Below are 21,725 nucleotides of genomic sequence, written 5' to 3' on the forward strand. Positions count from 1 at the left end.
GTTGATGGTTATATGGGAGTTCATTATCCCTTAGCTAGTATTAAAATGCTTTTCATTTAAAATAGGAGTTCCAAGATAAAGAACATGGACCAAGGTCAGGATTATTTATACTGTCCCATAATATTAATATGGATTAGGGTCCTGTGGGATTTGACCCTACCTACCTATATCCAGTGTCAACTCCAGTGCATTTTTCTCCTTCACTGTCAGAGCTCCAGCTCCATTACCTGTATACAAGTTGTTTCTTCTTCCTAAGACATACCACAATCCTCATCGCAGTCTTCTGTATCTCTTTATAACCTCTACCCCTTACCTCAGCAAGATTGCTTGTTCAAGTCCTAACTTACTCTTTGGTGCTCAGGTTGTTTATCCCACAGAGAAATTTTCCAGATCTCCCAGTCTAAATCTGATGTCATAGTTATTCTCTCTTATCTCACGTTTTGCATGATTAATTATTAACATTTGTCTTCCCCATTAAGCTCTGAGTCAGCATTTTTGTTTGTTGTTATTGTGTCCCCAGCACCTAATATAAACCCTGGTAAATAAAATAATAGGTCTTAAGTATTTGTTAAATGGAGGGGAGAAGGGAGAAAGAGTTCCTGATGGATTGAAAGCTTGGCTGAAATAATATGCCAAAATACACAAATCTTATTTCAGTTTCAGAGGTAATCTGGCTTAAGCGGTGAGACAGAAGGGTCAAGTGTTCAACCCCGAATCTTACCAGGATGAGTTGGCTCTGGAACATTTACTTCCTATTGCTACAAAACAGCTCTAGAAAGCTGATATAACCTAGAGTGACAGCCACAGTGTCTTAACCCATTCTCATCTATGAGTTTTATGGCTAAAATGTGGGATGTTTGACACTAGACAGTTTGGTTCTCCTTCCCTGCCCCCCCCTCAACTTTATTTCCCTCATCTCTGTAAATTTGGGGCCACAGGGATAATGTCATTGAAGTTCTGACTGAATACAGTGTCAGTTTTAGTAAACTACTCTGGATTTTATATTTAGAGTAGAACTGCTTTAGGTGTCTTTGAAGCCCAACACTCAAGACAGCAGAATTCTGTTGCTAATTGAAAACACCTATTTCCTGATTATGTATGCCTCTTAAGAGATTTTATCTCGTGTCCTCTTTTGTACCTTTTATGATATGGACTTAAAATCCAAAGTTTATATTTATTTAATAATTGTTCTTTTCTGGTATACATATTGTACTTTACAGTTAAGATTATATCATTTTGTGAATACCACATCCTGTGAGGCTGACATTGCTATTATTTCTAGAGGTCAATTTACACACGTCTAGGATCGTACAAAGTAAATAAAAATGAGAACTTGGCTTAAACCTATCTTCCTGCTCTTCCTTCTGTTCTTTTCACATTGCTCTTGAGCTTGGTAGTTAATACTTGTATACACATTTTTTTATGCTACTTTTAGTAATGTTAAGATTTTCTGTTCTTTCCTGTATTGACCCTTAGCCTTACCCTGGATACTGTGAATCTAGCAGCTGTGTGCTCTGACGTTCGATGATGATCTCAATTTCACGTAGTCTGTTTTATTGGTTTTATAAGTCATCTAAAGAACCTAGAGACTTAAGAATGTCAGTGTTTCAGAAATTTTGCACTTGTGGAAGTAGCACATAACTGTTGAATAGTTTTTGGTAGAACATGGTACTGTGTAACTTGCTGTGGATAATCATTTTACTTTTATTTTGTTACATTTCCAGGTTAGGGAAAAGTATAATCCACCACCACTGTTCTACTGGACTTAAAGGTTTCCCATCCTGGACTAGAACTAGGTGACTTAGCTAGGTCAGGTGTTTGACATGGGTCAGTGCCGAACTTTAGTATTACTTTTAGATAAATCAGCTTTTACTGCAGTTTATCTTTGAGTAAAAAGGCAGTGCAGTATCTGCCACTGCTGTCTGTGGCAGCACTGTAGGCAGTGAAGATTGGGTTTATCAGTTACAAAGAGTTGTATTAGTAATCTCTTTTACAGTCAGTTGGCAGTCTTTTCTCTGTGTGAGTACCAATTGCTTTCCGTGTTGCTTTTCTTAGTGGTAGAACTAAGGTAAGTTATTCTTAAGGTGTATTAAAAAAAAAAAAAAAAGGTTTTATCATTGACATCTTTGAAGATTCAGTGGTTAAACTTAGTTTTTACATTTCTTGTCTAGTTGCTCAGTCATGTCTGACTCTTTGTAATCCTATGGACTGCAGCACACCAGGCCTCCCTGTCCATCACCATCTCCCAGAGTTTGCTCAAACTCATGTCCATTGAGTCAGTGATGCCATCCAGCTATCTTGTCCTCTGTCATCCCCTAAGAAAAGTTTAATCTCCTTACATCAGAGTCCCCATATTGATCTGTTTGTCCTCTACTAATAAAATATCACCATTAACATTATCATTCAAGAGGACTTTAGAGAATTAAAAACAAAAATTAATCCCTTTCTTGTTTTCTCTGTTGACCAACATGTAACTTGAACTGTAAATTTTCTAGTACTTTCCACTATTTAGCTTTCAATTGTTTACAAATACCAGAGCTTTCTTAGAGGAAATGATATTTTTTGTTCAAGTAAATAATTATTGTTAGATCCCATAGAGCATCTTAAGTTCTCAATATGTGGTAATACTCTAACCCTGTTTAAATAAAACTACTACTATTAAAGCTATATAGCTTCACATAGCTAAAAAATCTATTTATAGAACATACACTATTATACAACTAAATACTGCTAACATAGCTGGCAATGTTACAGTTTACTAGTCGTGTGATATTACAGAAGCAGTTCTTGGTATTGTATCTTTCCATGTTCAGGGACCCCAAAAAGCAATTCACTGTGTAAAAGTTTAGTGGATCTTTATACCACATATGTAGGCAAAGGAAATTTACCAGTAAACTGTTTAATAAAATCAAGGAACAAAATATTAGTTAAAAATGACTTCCCACTCAGGTGGTAGTCCAGTACATGTAGACAAAGTATTTTGGTGCAAAGTGAAATAACAGTTCACAGAAAACACCTTAGAAGGCATCCTTGCGTCCTGCACAGAAACAGGATTTACTAATTGTTAGCACAGAGTAAGCAACAGGAAAGAGTTAAAAGACTTCTCAGTGTTGGAATCCACATTTTTTTTCCTTCATTATTGATAATGACAACAGTAGAAACCAGTTCATCATTATATTTACATAAGTATCTCTCCACAGTCTTAGTGACATGTTATTTTTAAAGCATGACCCTGCTTTTAAATCACTGTCTCTCGTTTTGAGCTGTAAATTATTAAGAGTAATAATTCACATTTTGAATATTAGGGATGAAATCTACCTCTGCCTCTGATAAACTGCATTTCTGTAGCATGTTGTTTTTGTTAAGGAAAAAAATACATAAACTCTGTGCTTGAAGCTGTTATTCTTACACTATGCTTTGTGTTCTGATTTGCCATTGGAGTGTCGTAACATCTTCACAGCTCACCTCAGGCTTGCTAACTGTACACCTCCCACCTTTGTTAACAATTCAAATTTCTGGCCATGTTGCTGGTATTTTGAACACAAGATACTTTTTGGACACTTAAGGTGGGGTTTTCCATTGTTCATTAATTACATGACAACTTCCTACTGAAAATTTTATCTGGTTAGAAACTGTCATATGACAAATGTATTTGTAGAATTGAAACATGTTCATAATTAGGGGTTGTGGTCCTCCCTTAACACTGCCTGTCTTTAATTAGCTTATTAGGCTTCCAAAAAAAAAAAAAAAATAACCGGTAATTAGGTTTTGCACTAGTATTTAGAATAATATTTATCAGGCTGTTCATTTTGACAATAAGAAAATTGAAAGGGGCTATTCCTTAATATTTGGGGAAAAAAGTGTTTATCCACCAGAGTTCTTAGGAACTGAAATGTTTTTCACATAGTTAAAGTGTTTTCATTTCCTTCTTACTTTTTCCTTGACCTCAAACAAGAAAGAAGAGAAAAAAAAAATTATTTTGTTTAAGATGTGTCAAAATTCAGAAATAATAAATTTCCTCTTTCCTGCCAATTCAGAGTGCTTGCTGTTGGAACAGTTTGGTGAGAAGGCTTCTGAGCTGAGTTCAGGATCCTTGGGCAGGACTGCCAGGATTATTTGTCCACCAAGGGTGACTAAGGAAGAAGTGCTGTGAATTAGCCCAGAAGTCATCTTTCCCCGCTTTGGTTGTCAGTGTTAAAGTATTACTTGGGCTAGCCACTGTCAGTTGTTAAAACACATTTATCTGAGAACAAACCTGTCATTAAGTGGATGTTTTGTGAATTTTACTAATCACTTTTTGGCTTCAAAGTGCTGCCTTTTACGGTATTTGACTCCCCTTCTACTTTGTTTTCTTGAAGACTTAGGATTTGTAAAGAAGCAGATAAAAGCTGGTTTCTTACACGTAAGAGTGACCGGAAGAAATAAGAATTGAGATTTTATTTAAGAATAGTATTATGTGGTTCATGTTAGGAGTGGTAGCTGAGGAGGTTACCTGGAGTATCCCAGTGGTGGTGGATGCTGGGGATTGGTACTGTGGCAACTTCAGGAATGAGCCTGTGAAACCAAGAGATTTTACAAGATAAGAAGGTTATAAAACTTGGAGAGTAGTGAAAGCTGGAAATAGGACATGAAGGTTGACTAGTTTTACTTCTTCTAGTGAAGGGGGAACATTTTTATAGTGCAAGAATGATCCAGAGGTTGCAGTTGATGTCTTGAGGTTCTTTTTCTGAATTTGGGCTAGAACTAGACCTGCAGCCAACATTGAGCCAGATGATTGTACTAAAGAAGAAAGGATCTCTATATCTTGTGCTTATTCGATCAAGATTAGGGAATTGTAAAATGCCTATTTCACTCTACCAGTGGACTGTGTTAAAGTTCACTTAGAGTCACTTAAAATGTTTTGGTAATGAGTATGTATAACCTGATTGGAGATGGGGCTAAGGCCAGTATGACTACTACTTCCTTGAAATAGAATTTTGTGGAAGATCATAAAATATTTTGGTTACAGAGTATACCAGATGCCAGGTACTTCCTCTCATATTAAAGTTGCTGTTTTCTATCAGACTTTCAGTTTTTAAAGAGAAATTGAACCTTACGAAACAGATACAGCTAAAATCTAACTTACCTTTTCCCCTTCCCAAGGCTAAGGAGGACCCTGATCCTGAATTTGCTGTTTATCAGCACTGTACATGTTTTTATGCATTTACTATTTATGTATTGGTAACAAGTCTTATGATTGTGTTTTATTCTCTGTCTTCTGTCTTGGTGGCGGGGCAGGGTTGGGCTGTGCGGGTCTTAGTTGGCGCACTCGGGATCTTCGATCTTCCTTGCAGTATGAGGGATCTTTTAGTTGCTTTTTATCTGTTCGTTTGCTTGGGTTTTGTTTGTTTTGTTTAGTTTTTATATAATTTTTCCATTCCACATTGTTGAGATTTAGTTGTGTTAATACATATAGTTATAATTAAATTGATAATATTCCATTAAATTCCTTAACTACTTGTGTATATCTATAAAAGTACTTATTTTGTTTATTATTAGTTTTTATATTTTTCCATTCAGCACTGTCTTCTGAGATACAGTCAGGTTGATACAGATAGCTCTAGTTAATTAGTTTGTTACTATAGAAAAATCCCTTAAAGGAGTAAATTAGTTTATCTGTTTCCCTATTTTAGCAAATTAAATTGTAACTAATTTTTAGTTGTTACAAACTACTGCAGTGAACCTATTTCTTTATGCAGATGTGCAGGTTATATTGTCAGAAATAGAATTTCACAATGGCTGAGTACACACATTTTCCACCTAGCCAGATATTTCCAGATTACTCTTTAAAAATGGTGGTGCTGGTTTTTATTGTTGTTGGCAGTATATGAATTACTGTTTTCCACATCTACCAACACTTGGGTTTTCCAATCTGGGTTTGAAATGATGTCTTATATATCTAATATTTTAACCAAAATCTAATAAGACGTGGCATATTTTTATGTATTTATTGGCCATTGGGATTTCTCTTATGCAAATTTTTAATATATTCATCTTTTGTTAGATAGTCTTCTTAAACCTCTTTGTTGGAGTTCTCTTATATATTCTGTCATTTTATTTTTAGTTTTGTATGTTGCAAATATCTTCTGCCAACCAGTTGCTTGCCTTTAACTTTATTAAATCTTTTGCAGTTTGTTAAAAGTTAGCTCAATTTTTTTTTAAGAGATTTAAGAAAGTCTTCCCTACTCTGAAGTTTCAAAGATAATCTTGTTACGTTCAGCTTTCTGGATTTAGGAATTCCAAAACTAGGGAATTATATCATAAAGAAAGGAAGTAATTTTATTTTTTTCATGTGTTTTTTCATGTAAAGAACTGGCATCTCGATGCCATTTATTGAATAATTCAGTCTTTCCTCACTGCTCTGACTGCCCGTCTCTTACATGTAGCCAGTTCTAAGTTTAGGAGTTCTGTATTCTGTCCCACTGTCTCTTTATCTTTCTAGACTGCCTTAATCATCATAGCTTTATCTTACATCTGCAGTGTGAATGTTCATCATACTTTCTTTACAATTTCTCTAATGCTGGTCTTTTTTTTTTTTTTTCCTAATGTGAATTTTTGAATGAATGTTTGTAAGCTTCCATTAAAAACCCCGGGATGGGGGTAATTCCTTGGTAATCCAGTGGTTAGGACTTTTCACTCTCCCTGCCAAGGGCCCAAATTCAACCCCTGGTTGCGGAACTAAAATCTCACAAGCCATGTGGCCAGTCAAAGAAAGAAAAAAACAAAAAGCCCTATGGGGAATTTGATTGGAGCTTATTTGACTCTATAAATAGATATGAAAATTATCTTAAAAAATCTATCTCACCATTTAAATAGGTCTCTTGGTTTTATTACATTCTATGCAAAGATATTTGGTATATAAAGTTAGCAATTGTTAGTGTTGTAAGTAGTGCTTTTTTAAAAAGTGAGCATTTTCTACTTGTTGACTTTTGGAAACACTGTTAATTTGGGTATGTTGATCTTTACTCCGCAACTTTGCTGACGCCTTGGTTAGTTTTATAATTGATGGTGTCTTGGATTTTCTGTGTAGATCTGTAATCTTTATTCTTTATATGTCTTGAAGTAGAAAATATTTCTGTCTCCTGAGAAATTTTGAAAATTCACAAAAATTGTTTGCCGCCAGATCAGGATACTTGGAAGGCAGTTTCAGCTAATTTGGGATGTATCTATATGTGAAGAGTTTTATTATCCACGTGGCCTGTGACATATATACACATAGTATTGAGTTTTTCTTGACACTCAAGTTGGTTTGTATAAGGGCATTTAGATGTTCAAACCTTCCCAGTACCATTTAGCATGAATGTTACTGCTACTCTTGGATTTCACTCAGTTTATTTCCTTTTAGGAGGCGCAGGTCAGAGTGGAGATGGGCTGCAGACCGAGCAGCTATTGTCAGCCGCTGGAACTGGCTTCAGGCTCATGTTTCTGACCTGGAATATCGGATTCGGCAGCAAACAGATATTTACAAACAGATACGTGCTAATAAGGTAAGGGATAAGTGTCTGGTCTTTTTCAGCCCAGCTAAAAACTATCATTATCCCCTTTTCCCCATCCCTAAATAACTCTTAACTATGTCAAAGAGAATGATTTAATATGATCTGATATAGCTGTTTAATTTGTTTAAGAGCCTGGTGTTACTTAGCATAATGCAGACAACACTGTTAGAATATAATGTTAGATTAGAATATGGGTTTAGAAAAAAACATTTTGTATATCTAGGCTAACAGGGAACAATTAAAGGGAGGGTGGGCACGATTTAAGGTAAGCCATTGACCATACCTACATAATTGTTATATATATGAAAAAGTGGTGATGACTGAGGGTTTTCTTTCATCTTTTTTTTTTTTTTTTTTTTTTTTAACTTAAATGTGTTTCTGTTTTGCTGCTTAGCTTCCATTGCTTTCTTGAGGAAAAATGGATTTTTTTTCTGAAAGATAATTCAGGCAAGATTAGACTCTGGTGATTTCATTTTTCCCTTGTCCTGCTTGTAGTGGATTGACTCTTACCATACCACTTTTGTCTTTAACAGTGATGTTTGTATAATTTTTCTCCTGAGAAATCAAGTTATAAAAATGTCCTCTGCTTATTTGGGGTTTGACTGGGGGATCGATGTACATGGAAAAGAAATCCATTCAGCAAATAGTTGATTGCCTCCTGTGTACCAACACTGTTCTCCTTAGTGGCAACACAGGGACAAATAAAAATCCTCCTTTCTTGGTGCGGAATTTCTTGCAAGGTACTTTTGGTATTAGCTTGATGCAGTGAACTCCCTGACTGAACATGTGGGTCTAGATGAAGCATCTTCTGCTCCTAAAAATAAGTGTCATGACACTTTTTTGTCCCGCCTTAGTTCTGGTCAAAACCTTAAGAAAATTGCCATATACTGCAGTTGTGAACTGCATGCATTAAATTAATTAGTAGGCCAAAAGTTAAAGGGTGACTAACTACCAAGATGAACAAAAGAGTGAGGGTTTGAAGTAAAAGTTCTGCAGCCTCCCTAATACATTATATAAGCTTTTATTCCAAACATTATACTGGAGTGTTCTTTGAGCTTCTTCCTCAGATAGAGTTACATGTAATTCTCCAAAAGTTCATTGGAACATAATATAATTAAAGGTAAAGTCCAGAGGATTTAACCTTTTTTAAAATAATAATAATAATAATAATAATAGGTTCCCCTAGGATAGCGAGCATATTAAATTCCTGACTAACTTTAAAAATTAGAGCAAATGAGGAATTATGCCTAAAAATATTCACAGAGATGGTAAATGTTATGCTTTCCTTAGCTCTTTTCACAAAGAAAATTAAGTGAGATTTGCAGAATATCAGCTGGAATGGTGATTTTAAAAAAAAAAAATATCTAGGAGATGGCTGAATATGCCTATCCTGAAGAGAAAAACACTCAGTTAGGGACACCTTGTCAGTGTCTGTGTCGACTTTTATAGCCAGTAATTAAGTGAGAATTTTCATATTTGAGAACTAGAGTCTCTTAGTAATAACTGAGATTCTTAGAATAGTATTCAGCCATATTTGTTGCTGTATCTGTTATATTTGTATACAGCTATATGTATTGTGCGTTTATATATGGTCCTCATTATAAAACTATTAGTAAACTCAAAGATGCTATTGATTGTAAGTGGCACCATTATGTTACAGTTCAGTTGCTCAGTGTGTGCGAGTCTTTGCGACCCAATGAACTGCAGCACACCAGGCTTCCCTGTCCATCAGGGTAGTGAAGGCTCCATCACCAACTCCCAGCGCCTACTCAAACTCTTGTCCATCGGGTTGGTGATGCCATCCAACCATCTCATCCTCTGTCATCCCCTTCTCCTCCTGCCCTTAATTTTTCCCAGCTTCAGGGTCTTTTCAAATGAGTCAGTTCTTCGCATCAGGTGGCCAAAGCATTGGAGTTTCAACTTCAGCATCAGTCCTTCCAATGAATATTCAGGACTGATTCCCTTTAGGATGGACTGGTTGGATCTCCTTGCAGTCCAAGGGACTCTCAAGAGTCTTCTCCAACACCACACTTCAAAAGCATCAGTTCTTCAGCGCTCAGCTTTCTTTATAGTCCAACTCTCACACCAATAATATGACTACTGGAAAAACGATAGCCTTGACTAGATGGACCTTTGTTGCCATAGTATCTTTACCAGAGTCACAGCACAGATACTTCTGTTTTTGATGCATACTTCAGAGAAGTACTTTGGCATTGTGCCTCAGTTCACAGTCTTTACTACCTGTGTGGGAAGATTCTCACTTTTGGTTCCTGCTTTATTCTTTAGCTCATAACTCAGTAGTAATGACAGCAGTTTTGTGAAGTTATCGAAAGTCTTCTTGTTGTTCAGTTGCTAAGTCGTGTCCGACTCTGCATTCCCATGGACTGCAGCATGCTTGGCTTCCCTGGCCTTCTCTATTTCCCAGAGCTCAAATCTGTGTCCATTGAGTCAATGGTGCTATCCAACCATCTCATCATCTGTTGCCCCCTTCTCCTTTTGCCCTCAATCTATATCAAAAGTCTTAGCTATCTCTGAATATCTGGAAAGTGATTGATTGGAAGTTTTGTGTATGTATTGATTATCCATGGGTTTTTTTTTTTTATCATTCAGGGTATAATGTTACTACACCAGACCTGGACTTGGTATCCCATTTTTGATTCTAGTTCTGACTTAGCTGTCCTAACCTTGGGAGGAAAAGTCACTAAACACATATTAGCCTTAGTTTCATGGTTTATAACAAGACATTCTAGATTATAGTACATTTTTTTTGTCTACAGTAGGACTACAAGTCTTAAAAATGCTGACAGGAGGAATAAAAGTAGAACAGTAATCGAAATAATATATCAGGAAAATTTACAGCTTTATTAAATATTTATATGATGTCTTTTGGAAACAAACATATTCATTTCCTGGGGCTGCCATACAAGGTTGCACAAATTGGATGGTAAACTTAAAACAACAGACATTTATTTTCTTAGCGTTCTGGAGGCTAGAATTAAATCAAGATGTAGGCAGGACTCTGCTCTTTTTGAAGATCTGAGAGAAAAAATTTCCTTGGCTTTTCACAAGCTTCTGGTGGCTGCTGGCAGTCTTTGGTGTTCCTCTTGTTTATAGCTGCATCACTCCAATTTCTCCCTCCATCTTCTCTCTTAGTGTGTCTGTGTCTCCAAATTTCCCTCTTACAAGGAAACCAGTCAAGTTGGGATTTAAGGCCCATACTAAACAGTTCTTTGTTCCTCTTTATCTTCATTTTAGCCTGATGATGTTTGCGAAGAGCCTGTTTCCAAATCAGGTCACAGTCATAGGATCTAGGTGACAGATTTTAGGGGGCAAGCACTAGAATTTTCCCCAAAGATAATTAACTTGTGTCTGATCTTCATGTATCACTGTAGTGACAGAAGTCTTTGAACATTTACCATGTGCTGAACACATTGTACTAAACATTTTGCTGTTATTCACAAATTTAAAGATAAAGGGTCAAAGAGATCAAGTGGTTTGTTCATGGTCATACAACTAAATGAGTGCAGAGCTGAGATTTGAGATTCTGACTCTGTTGTTCAAATTAGCACTTGCCTTAAATGCTTGACTATTTTATAAGTTACTGCAATGGAGATTTTTTTAAACTCCTGTGTTCTAGTAAAGAGATTGGTGTTCTCCTTCCCTATTCTCTAAAGTTAGCCAGAGTTGTACAGGCATTTTCACAAAATATAGGTTTGGTGGTCAGCTGTCCAGTTATAGTTTGTCTTTGGATGGGGAACTGGTGGGTAAGATTTTCTTTTTTGGATTTACTCTTTAGCATGTTAATTTCCTTAAAGTGACCTATTCCAGAAAAGAAAGTATTTGAGAACTACTGGATGAGTATCAATTTTCTCTTCCATCAAAAGTTAGGTGTTGCCTTCCAGGCTGGTAATCTCTTTGAGAACAGTGATTCCTGCTGCTCTTTGGAGAGTGGGTGCAGTTACTAGGAGCTCCTCTGTACTCTTCTTCATACTACTATGTCTTAACTTGCACATTCAGTCAGCTTTATTTTTTTAAAAAGATACTCCCATATATTAGAATGAGAAAGGAAAATAGCATCTGTACCATGAGTGCATACTATATACAAGTATATTCATGTGTGTTACTTAACGCAGAAAGCAACAGCTTACAGGCTTGTAGGAAACAGAGCTAAATTTGAACTCAGGGCTCTAAATTTATCTGACCCCAAAGCATTTCCTGTCTAATGCGTTCTGCTGTTGTATCCTTTTCATCATGTCTCTTAAGCATATTTATTGAAGAATGTGAACGCACAAGGGACCAAGAGGATTCTCTTGGTAAGGGAAACTTCTTTCTCTTAACACACAATCTTCAACATTCACATCTAGTACAAAATATTATCTTTTTTTAACTTTTCTTTTGACTGATCTGTCAGATTCCACAGCCTTGCTAAGGATGAAAGTGTTAATTGGGAATGAGAGGTGGAAGAACTATGAAACTTATGATAGATAGCTGCTGAATGGAAATGACCTGGAATACTTCTCTTCAGAATTGATGTAAAATGGTTGCAGTTCCATCTTAATGGAGTTCTGAGACCTTGTGGTTAGCCATGTCTTGCCTACATAGCCCAGGATGATCTTTACATAGCCCAAGACAATCTTGTGGAGCTGGTCTACAGTGTACCACCACTGATCTAAGGTGGGCAGGAAAGTAAGTATGTGAAATTGCATCTTAATTTTGTTTACAGATGAAGAGGTGTTTTGGTTTTGTGAGGTGTTTTTTTTTTTTCCCCCCTAAACAAATTAGTATGTTCTCTTCTTTCCTTTTTGCTTGCTTGCTTTTGCCCTGTTTTGTAATCAGGCTTAGCACAGTTTCTGCTACCATTTCTTTCTTTTTCAGTTTTACTCCCCCCCACCCCCCGCCACCATTTTTAAATGTAGGATAGACTTGTATTTCCACAGAGGAATAATTTGCAAGGATCTGTTAGGACTGCATACTACCATGAGCCTTCCCAATTTCTTTTGTCCTTTGTAGGAGTTTTGTACGTCTAAATGATCTAGGCATGGTCCTGATTCTGACTTAGGGAGTGTTGGTAAAGGGTGGGGAGATTCTCCTGGACTTTTCACCTTGGCCTTAGAGTGTAGTAGTCTCGAGGTTATTGCCACTCATGGCTGATGGCACAGCCATGTAATGTTTACCCAGTGTAAACCCTGAATGCTAGGGAATCCCAGCTTCAGGTTGTCATGAGAGGTATGGAGTGGAACTTTATGGATTTTTCTTCACTCACAGTGACCTTTCCTTTCATGATTAGTAACTGTATTAAGTCTATTTTGGGAAAACTTAAATAATCATGTAGACCTTGTTTCAGTCAGTCTCTCTCTTGGACTCTACCATTTTTCAACTCTCATGTCATCTTCTAATAAACTTCTGTTAGAGCACTGTCATTGTAATACTTTGCCTACCTGTCTGAGGTAGATGAAGGTAAACTCCTTATGAGTGGTATGTATTTTATTTATCTTCTTATTCTTAGGGTTTCACACCACCCAACACATTGTAGACATTCAATAAATGTCTGAATGAAATTTATTTCATTTTTATTTCATTTATTTCACTGAGTGAAAAGATTTTAGCTATTTGTATACTTTTTATTTACCCATCTTCCTTTTAGTTGCTTTTATCTTTTTTGGTTTGAGGTACAGTGTAAAGATTTAATGGTTGGTTTTGTTTGCTATAATGAACATAACATAGATTTGGTGGTCGGACAAAGAATGCATATATGAATGGTATCTACATCAGCATAGCACTTGAGTACATATTTACAGATACAGATTTGATTAAAACTAATGTGCATTGAAAACACTTCTCAACAGATAGGAGCTCTATTGTTGTGGCAGAGGCCGGAAACCTTGAATGAGTCTCCGACTCCCTTCCATCCCATCCCATCCCAGGAATCATATTTGCATAACTGATTGATTCTGTCTTCAAATATATGTATCCGAAATCCTATCACTTTGGTCTAAGCAGTTGTTCTTTCTGCTTCTCTGTTTCCTATCCACTCATCTTTGTGTCAACACAGCAGCAAATTGATCCTTTTAAACTGTAAGTCAGATCATTTCCCACTTCTGTTTGAAACTCCAGTGATTTACCATCAGAATGTAAAAGCTGAAATACTCTGAAGGCCCTGCACCACCCCACCCCCTCTTAACTCTTCTAACTTAAGCTAAACTCATAAACTCCACTCTTTCATTTTACTTCAGGCATACAAAATTCCTTAAACTTCACTATTCTTTAGTTTTTTAGCATTTTAACACTTTATAATAATAGGCTATGTGAATTGGCTTCCCTGGTGGCTCATTGGTAAGGAATCTCCCTGCTAATGCAGGAGATACATATTTGATCCCTAGATGGGGAAGAATGCCTGGAGAAGGAAATGACAACCTGCTCCAGTATTCTTGTCTGAGAAATCCGGTGGGCAGGCTACATACAGTCCCTGGGGTCACAAGAGTCAGGACTTAGCGACTAAACACCACCAGTAGGCTATGTAAATTTTACTTACTCATATATTGTTGATTGTCTTTGTCCCAGTATTAGAATTCTAAGCACTTTGAGAGATAAGTTTGGGCAGGGGTGGGCATGGGGAGAAGGATATATCTGGGCATGGGGAGAAGGATATATCTTTCTTCCTGTACCCCCAGCACCTAAAAAATGTTGATGAATGGAGAAATGATGGCTTGATTTGAATGAATGAAAGCAAGAACAAAAAGTAACTGGTTCTAACTTTGTTGTTCAGCCACTCAGTCATGTCTGACTCTTTGGGACCTCATGGACTGCAGCACGCCAGGCTTCCCTGTCCTTCACCATCTCTCAGAGCTTATTCAAACTCAGGTCCATTGAGTCAGTGATGCCATCCAACCATCTTATCCTCTTGTCATCCCCTTCTCTTCCTGTCTTTAGTCTTTCCCAACATCAGTGTCGTTTCTAATGAGTTGACTCTTCATATCAGGTGGCCAAAGTATTGAAACTTCATCATCAGTCCTTCCAATGAATATTCAAGACTGATTTTCCTTAGGCTTGGCTGGTTTGATCTCCTCACAGTCCAAGGACTCTCAAGAGTCTTCTCCAACACCACAGATCAAAAGCATCAATTCCTTAGCACTCAGCCTTCTTTATGGTCCAGTTCTCACACCCGTACATGACTACTGGAAAAACCATAGCTTTGACTAGACAGACCTTTGTTGGCAAAGTAATGTCTCTGCTGGATCTAACTAACCCAGCTTGTATCCCTAGTTCTGCCTTGCCTTGGCCTATTGACATGACCTTCAACCTGCATCCTCCCTGGGTCTCTAAAATTTGATGGAGAATAAATGGTCCCTTCTAGGATTTTTAAAGCTTTCACAGGAAAGCTTTGTAGTCTCTCAGATGCTTTTTGGAAATGATTGGGTGGTTTAAGGGAAAAGAATTTCCCTTTGAAAAATATTGTCTGTTTTATCTTGACTTACCTTCTCACCTAAGAAAAATTTATGGTGTAACTTTATATCTAACAGATTCATTTAGGCTCCTAGCTTTAGTTAATAATTTAATATTTTCTCACTAAATGGGGGAGAGTTTTTAACTTAAAACTCAAAAAAAATTATTGTGCAGGATGTAAAGATAAAATCATGAAGCTTTAAAAAGTCTGGCAGTGTGGATAAAGAAAATAAGGGGTTTGGTTAACCAGGGACATTTTCTTGGAAGGAGGTGAGACTTGGCTTTGACAGGCTCTTTCAAAGGATACATGGCATTTTGGATAGATAAATAGAAGCAGAAATTGGCATGAACAAAGACATAAGAACAGGCAGTGAGTAGGTATTACTACTTTGTAATAACCCCCACCTCTCAGCACCAACAACTTCATATATATTCAGACATTTTCTAGGAGATAATGTGATTAGTGTCCAACTGTGAAGGTAGCTGGAGGTAGCTAAATAAGGTAGGGACAGATTATGGAGGATTTTAAATACCAAGATGAGTTTGGGCTGGCTTTATATAGGAAATGGGGAGGTGGTTTGGGCTTTTAAGCAGCAAAGATGTTGAATGCTGTATTTTGAGAAGGGAATGTTGTGCAAAATAAAAATAGCTGCTTTTTTTTTTTTTTTTACAAACAGTTTTTACTTTGAAATGGTAAAGTTTGTGAAGTCTATTTTATGCTTGTGATTAAAACAAGAAAATATTTTGCAGAAGTCTTTAACTAGAGAAACCCCATTCTGAAGTCTAGGGCCAATATTTCTTGCGTTATTAATAACCTTTCCCTCTTTCTGAGGAGTCTGTACCCCATATTCTATATAGGCTAGGTATAGTCTTATTCCAGAATAGGGAACTGTTGTTTCTCTTACTGGAGATGGGGGCTGGGGGTTCTGTTTTCCTTTCAAGCTGAGGTAAAATTCCATTGTTCTTTATAGGCTAACCAACACCCCATCCCTCCAACTCTTGCCATTGTCTTTACATCTATTTCATAGAGACTTTTGTGTTAGGAAGAACCCCAGGGACAGGATCATCTGGTTCATTGGCTCACAAGATCCTATGCCATAATGACCTGAGGAGCTCCACTTGATACAGTCAAAATCTTTAGGCCCTAAAATCTGTATTTTAGGATGTTCTCTAGGAGATTCTGATGCTGAGTCAAATGATTGAGTCTAGTATTTTTCAGTTCAGAGCTTGCACTAGGACTTACAGGGAAGCTTTTTAAAAACAGAATAACCAGCTCCTTACCCCAGAGACTCTTGGTTGATTTGATGTTGGATCTGGGCAGCTATAGTTTAGGAAGGTTTCCTCCAAGTGATTCTAATGCAAACTTTGCACTGGTCTCTTGCAATCCAGTCTCTGTTACACAGTGTCATAACCTGATTTTGCCTGCCTCTGCGTGCATTCATGGAAGATTCATTTGTGTTGTGTTGTTTGTTTTTCAAAGTAAGCTGTTTGGTTGGTACAAAAGTAATTGTGGGTTTCAAACCATGAATTTTAAATCATTATAACTAGGCTCAAACACATCTTTATTACTCAAAATAGGAACCATTACAATCAACATATTTTTGCCAACGAGAAATAAGTTTATTCCTGTATCGTAAAAATCCGTGTTTCAGGATTCAGTGAACTCTTAAAAGCATTTTCTGCCTCCTGCTGGTTTTGGAAACATTTTCCCTGCAAAACGTCGTTGAGATGCTTGAAGAAGTGGTACTTGGTTGGCAAGAGGTCACGTGGTGAATATGGCAGATGAGGCAGAACTCTGTAGCCCATTTCGTTCAACTTCTGAAGCCCTGGTTGCGCCATGTGCGGTCGGGCCCATTCTGTTGACCAGTGCTAGCTTCAGGCATTGCACTTTTCATTGCATGTCTTCGATTTGCTGAGCATACTTCTCAGATGTAATGGTGTCACCAGGATTCAGAAAACGTAGTGGATCAGTTGGGCAGCAGACCACCCAACAGTGACTGTGACCTTTTTTTGGTGCAAGTTTGGCTTTGGGAAGTGCTTTGGAGCTGCTTCTTGGTCCAGCCACTGAACTGGTCATCACCGGTTGTCATATAAAACCCACTTTTCATCACACGTCACAATCAAATCAAGAAATGTTTTTTTTTGTTGCGTAGAATAAGAGAAGATGACATTTCAAAAATGATGATTTTTTAAATTTTCAGTTAGCTCATGAGGCACTCACGAGACTTTTCACCCTTCCAATTTCCTTCAAATGCTGAACAACCTTAGAATGGTCGATGCTGAGTTCTTTGGCAACTTCTCCTATAGTCCTAAGAGGATCAGGTTCAGTGATCCTCTCAGTTGGTCGTTGTCACCTTCCGACTACCGACCACTATGCTTCTCACCACTATGCTTCTCATCTTCAAAGCTTTCCTTTGCAAAACTTCTTGAACCATCACTGCACTGTACTTTCATTAGTAGTTCCTGGGCCAAATGTGTTGTTGATGTTGCAGGTTGTCTTTGCTGCTTTACAACCCATTTTGAACTTGAATAAGTTGAATTTTCTTTTTACCTAAAATCATTTCTATAGCCTAAAATAAATATAAAAAAAACAGCAAGTGATAAGTCATTAGCAAGAAAACATAAAGCGAGAAATGCACATTAAATGACGTATAATGTAACCACATTTATTTTAAGAATGTTTTCCAGTATCAAACAGCAAAGTTCAACAATGCAAAAAACAGCAATTACTTTTGCACCAACCAAAAAACTTCTGCCTTTATTTATTAATTAATTAATTGATTTATTTATTTATTTTAACTTCTGCCTTTAAAACCAAGCTGGGCCCGTGCCAGCTATGGAGAAGATTTATGGAATCATTTAAAATTTATTTTTATATTTATTATTATCTGGGATGAATGTAAAATCTGAACTTGAAATTGTGGAGCAATAACCTAATCTAGAGTGATACTTATGCTTGTGAGAAATGTGTGTTTGGAACAACTTTGTAAGTTTTTGGTTTCTAATACACTTACTGTAGAGACTGTTACACCTTTGTTTCACCCAGTGGGTGTGGTTGCTCAAATATTGTTGGTTTAGCTTGTCATTGTAGTACTTCTAGTTCTGTCATCCTTTAGCCACATTTGTGGTCAAGTTAACCAGAAAGACTGCATTGCTGCTAATATGGTATAATCTAGTTGGTGATATAGGATATGATACCATATTCTCAAGAAGACTCCAGACCTGGAAAGATGCTACAAGCCATGCCAGTTCGAACATTGATTTGGAAGAAAGGGGAAGCTTGGGTTTGAGTCTTAGGCCTTACTCATGGCTATTGCTAGGCTTTTGTTGAAGTCACTCTTGGGAGAGCAGAGCTGTGCTGGTGGTCTGTTTTGTTTAAGAACCACAGGATAAAGGAAGGGCCTCTGATAAACCAATCCCCTGCCCCTAACTCTTGATATTAACTCCAGTTAAATTTGTAACTTACACCACTTAAGCTGTTTTTCTCTCTGCCCTGCAGGGGTTGATAGTTCTTGGAGAGGCACCTCCCCCAGAGCACGCAACAACAGACTTACTTCTTCCACTTAGTTCTGAGGTGAAGACAGATCATGGTAATGATAAATTGGTAAGTATAAAAGACAGACAAGGGGGAAATGAGTGAGAATTTGGGGTATAGCTTCAGCACGGTTTATTCTCTGTAATAAGGATCTTTACAGTGGCTGAAGGAGGGTGACTGTATCGCCTTTTATAACTTAAACTCTGAATCCCTGAAAGGGCAACACAGGGTCCCTCATGCAGTTGTGTAGCCGACTTTAAAATTTTAAAAGCAGCTTCGAACTCTCAAGACAGCGCAGCCAGAGCAGGTACGACATTATGCAACGTTACTGGTAATTAGGAGACTGTGCGGCTCTGATGCCTTTGACAACTAAAGTAACTGGAAATGTAACTTACGAAGATGTTGAAATTGCTGTCTGAATTACCCCTTTAAATCTGTAGTGAGGATGAAGCCATTGTTTTATCATTATCTTTTGTATCTTTAGAGCCTAGGTCAAACCTCCATCTTAATGATGCCTTCCCTTTTTCTATTTCTCCCAACACCAAAATTAATTTTTCCTTCTGAATTCCAAGACCACTTTTTATTTCTTTCATTTTTAAAATTTTCCCCATGTCTTGTTTTTTATTTAAGGAAAACAAATAGGTATGTATATGAATGAAATTGAGTTTAGACTTACAGAAAAGTTGCAGAAGCAGTACAGGGTCCCTGCATACTGTTTCTTCACCCAGCTTCTCCTAGTGTTAACAGCTTGCATAGCCATTGTTCAGTGTCAAAACCAGGAATTAACATTCATACAGACTACAGACTCTATTCCCCTTTCACTCATTTTCTCACTTAGTGCATGTGTGCCCCCCGCCCCGCCACAATTGGTCCAAAACCCCCTACTCCGTATAGTTGTTGTATCTCAGCCAGTGTGTGAGAACACCTCAGTTTTTATCTTTCATGACCTTGACACAACCGTGCTAGTAGGTTATTTTGTGTAATGTTGCTTAGATTGGAGTCACCAGATGTTTTCCCATTAAAGGTGCCTTTTTTTTTTTTTCCCCTGCAGTAATATCATAGAAGTGATACTGTCCCCTTCTCACTATACCATATTTAGGGGTACATGATGGTGGTTAATAGCTTTTTCACTTGGTTAAGGCGATAACATGCCATTAAATTAGTATTTTTTCCTTTATAATTAACGACTATGTCGTGGAGGGACGCTGTGCGTTTTTCTGTTCTTTATTATATTTTAATCCACAGTTTTATCATCCACTGGTAGATTTTACCTGCAAAATTACTGCAGTGGTCATTACTGCGGTGTTGACTAAATGGTGATTTTCTATTTTCCACATTTGTTCATTGGAATTCTGCTAGGAAGAGCTGTCTTTGCTCCCTCATTTGTTTGTTTAGTTGGTTAGTCAGTTGTTTATTTCAGAGATGTTTTTATGGTTGTTAATTTTATTTTATGGATTATTAACTACTACTACTACTACTGTTCATTATTCACTTCCAAGTGTCTCAGCTTTTGGCATTGGGACCTCTTTTCAGATTGGTGCCCATGTCCTTTCAATGTGCCCCCCTTGTATTTTAAGTATTCACTTTTTCCACCCAAAAATATCCCGGACTCATCTTGTATTGTACTTATTCCAGCCCTTGTTCTTTTTTATTGGAGACCAGATGTTTGAGACTACAGTCTGGATACTTGTTATGCTCACTGCTACTTGATGTCTTTGCTTCTATCTGAGACTTCTAAATATAGCTAGGAAATACATTAAACACTCATATATATTTTGTTATCTACCCATCTGTATATGCACTCAAAACCGTGAGTTTATACTAATACCAATCTAACACCAGTCTCTTTGTCCTTTCTTACTGATACTTATTTGTTCAGTCCTAGTACCATATAAGTCCCATGGATGGAGGAGCCTGGTGGGCTGCAGTCCATGGGGTCGCGAAGAGTCGGACACGACTGAGCGACTTAACTTTCACTCATTGAAGAAGGCAATGGCAACCCACTCCAGTGTTCTTGCCTGGAGAATCCCAGGGACAGAGGAGCCCGGTGGGCTGCCGTCTATGGGGTCGCACAGTTGGACATGACTGAAGCAACTTAGCAGCAGCAGCAGTACCATATAAAGTAGTTTCGGAATTGCCATCTTATACTCCTGTGAGAAATATCTTTACTAACTAGAGTACAATATTGTATACAGTACTTTAGCTCAATGATATACAGTCAAAATAACTATTTCCAGAAATTACACTTATGTTAGTTCTTTTCCTCTTCACGCCTTTCAGTATGAGGATGCAATTATTTTGTAATACAGCTAGGTTCCTTTGTTACTGTAGTGTTTGATTTCTTGTTGCCCACACATAGGAGTTGGTCTCTGTTAGTTCTTGCATGTGTGAAACATACTGCAGTGCAAGCGTTAAAGCTTGCAAAAGCTGCAGCCCTGTTCCTGTTTCCACCTGTTCCCATTGTGTTCCAGCCTCCTTCCAGTGTCATTCGTTTTTGCACTAGCCTTCCTTCCTATATTTCTGCTGCACAGATGAGCAGATACATGTGTATTTCCTTATATCGCCTTTCTTACAGGAAAGCTAATTACTGGGTATATATATTTTAAAAGACTAGGTTTGAGTTTTTTATTTGTTTTACCAAAAGGATTGCTTCTATGGCTTTTGACAATGCAGTCATTGTTTGTTTGCTTCTATTTGCAAAATAAGTCTCATTCTTTTATCCTTTCCTTACTGTAGAATTGATGGGGTTACCAAGTGAACCTTTCCCAGAAGTAAAGCATGCAAAAATATAAACTGTTACTTTTTCTTTTTAAACATACAAGGTATAATCTTCCTACCATTGGTAACACAGGAACAAGGTTCTCTTCCTTGAAGTTTTGTAGTCAACCAGGGACAATGAAGGGTGTGTTGGCTCTGTGAGGGTTTTGAGAGGCACGTGGCTCAGTGGTAAAGAGTCTGCCTGCCAGTGCGGAAGTACAGAAGACGCAGGCTTGGTCCCTGGGTTGGGAAGATCCCCTGGATGAGGAAATAGCAACTCACTCCTGTATTCCTGCCTGAAAAAACCCATGGACAGAGAAGCCTGGTGGGCTACAGACCATGGAGTTGCAGAGTCTGACATGACTGAGTGCGCGTGTATAGACACACACTCTCTCTCCGCCCGCCCCCCGGCGGGAGGGGGGGGGGGGGGGGGGGGGGGGGGGGGGGGGGGGGGG

The 21,725-nt window shown here is 37.7% G+C and overlaps 1 protein-coding gene across 5 annotated transcripts in view; it reads left to right on the forward strand.

Annotated features, from left to right (window-relative positions):
- KANSL1 (KAT8 regulatory NSL complex subunit 1) overlaps positions 1-21,725 on the forward strand; it is a 168,694-nt gene that overhangs the window by 107,023 nt on the left and 39,946 nt on the right. For 4 of the 5 annotated variants that reach the window (XM_040245039.1, XM_040245038.1, XM_040245042.1 and 1 more), the window contains 2 exons: positions 7,385-7,526; positions 18,478-18,582. In XM_040245039.1, the coding sequence (XP_040100973.1) occupies positions 7,385-7,526; positions 18,478-18,582 (247 nt within the window). The remainder of the gene's footprint in view (positions 1-7,384; positions 7,527-18,477; positions 18,583-21,725) is intronic. The other variant, XM_040245041.1, reaches the window with a different exon arrangement.

This window comes from Oryx dammah, unplaced genomic scaffold (genome assembly GCF_014754425.2).
Source record: "Oryx dammah isolate SB20612 unplaced genomic scaffold, SCBI_Odam_1.1 HiC_scaffold_8, whole genome shotgun sequence".
NCBI lineage: Eukaryota > Metazoa > Chordata > Mammalia > Artiodactyla > Bovidae > Oryx > Oryx dammah.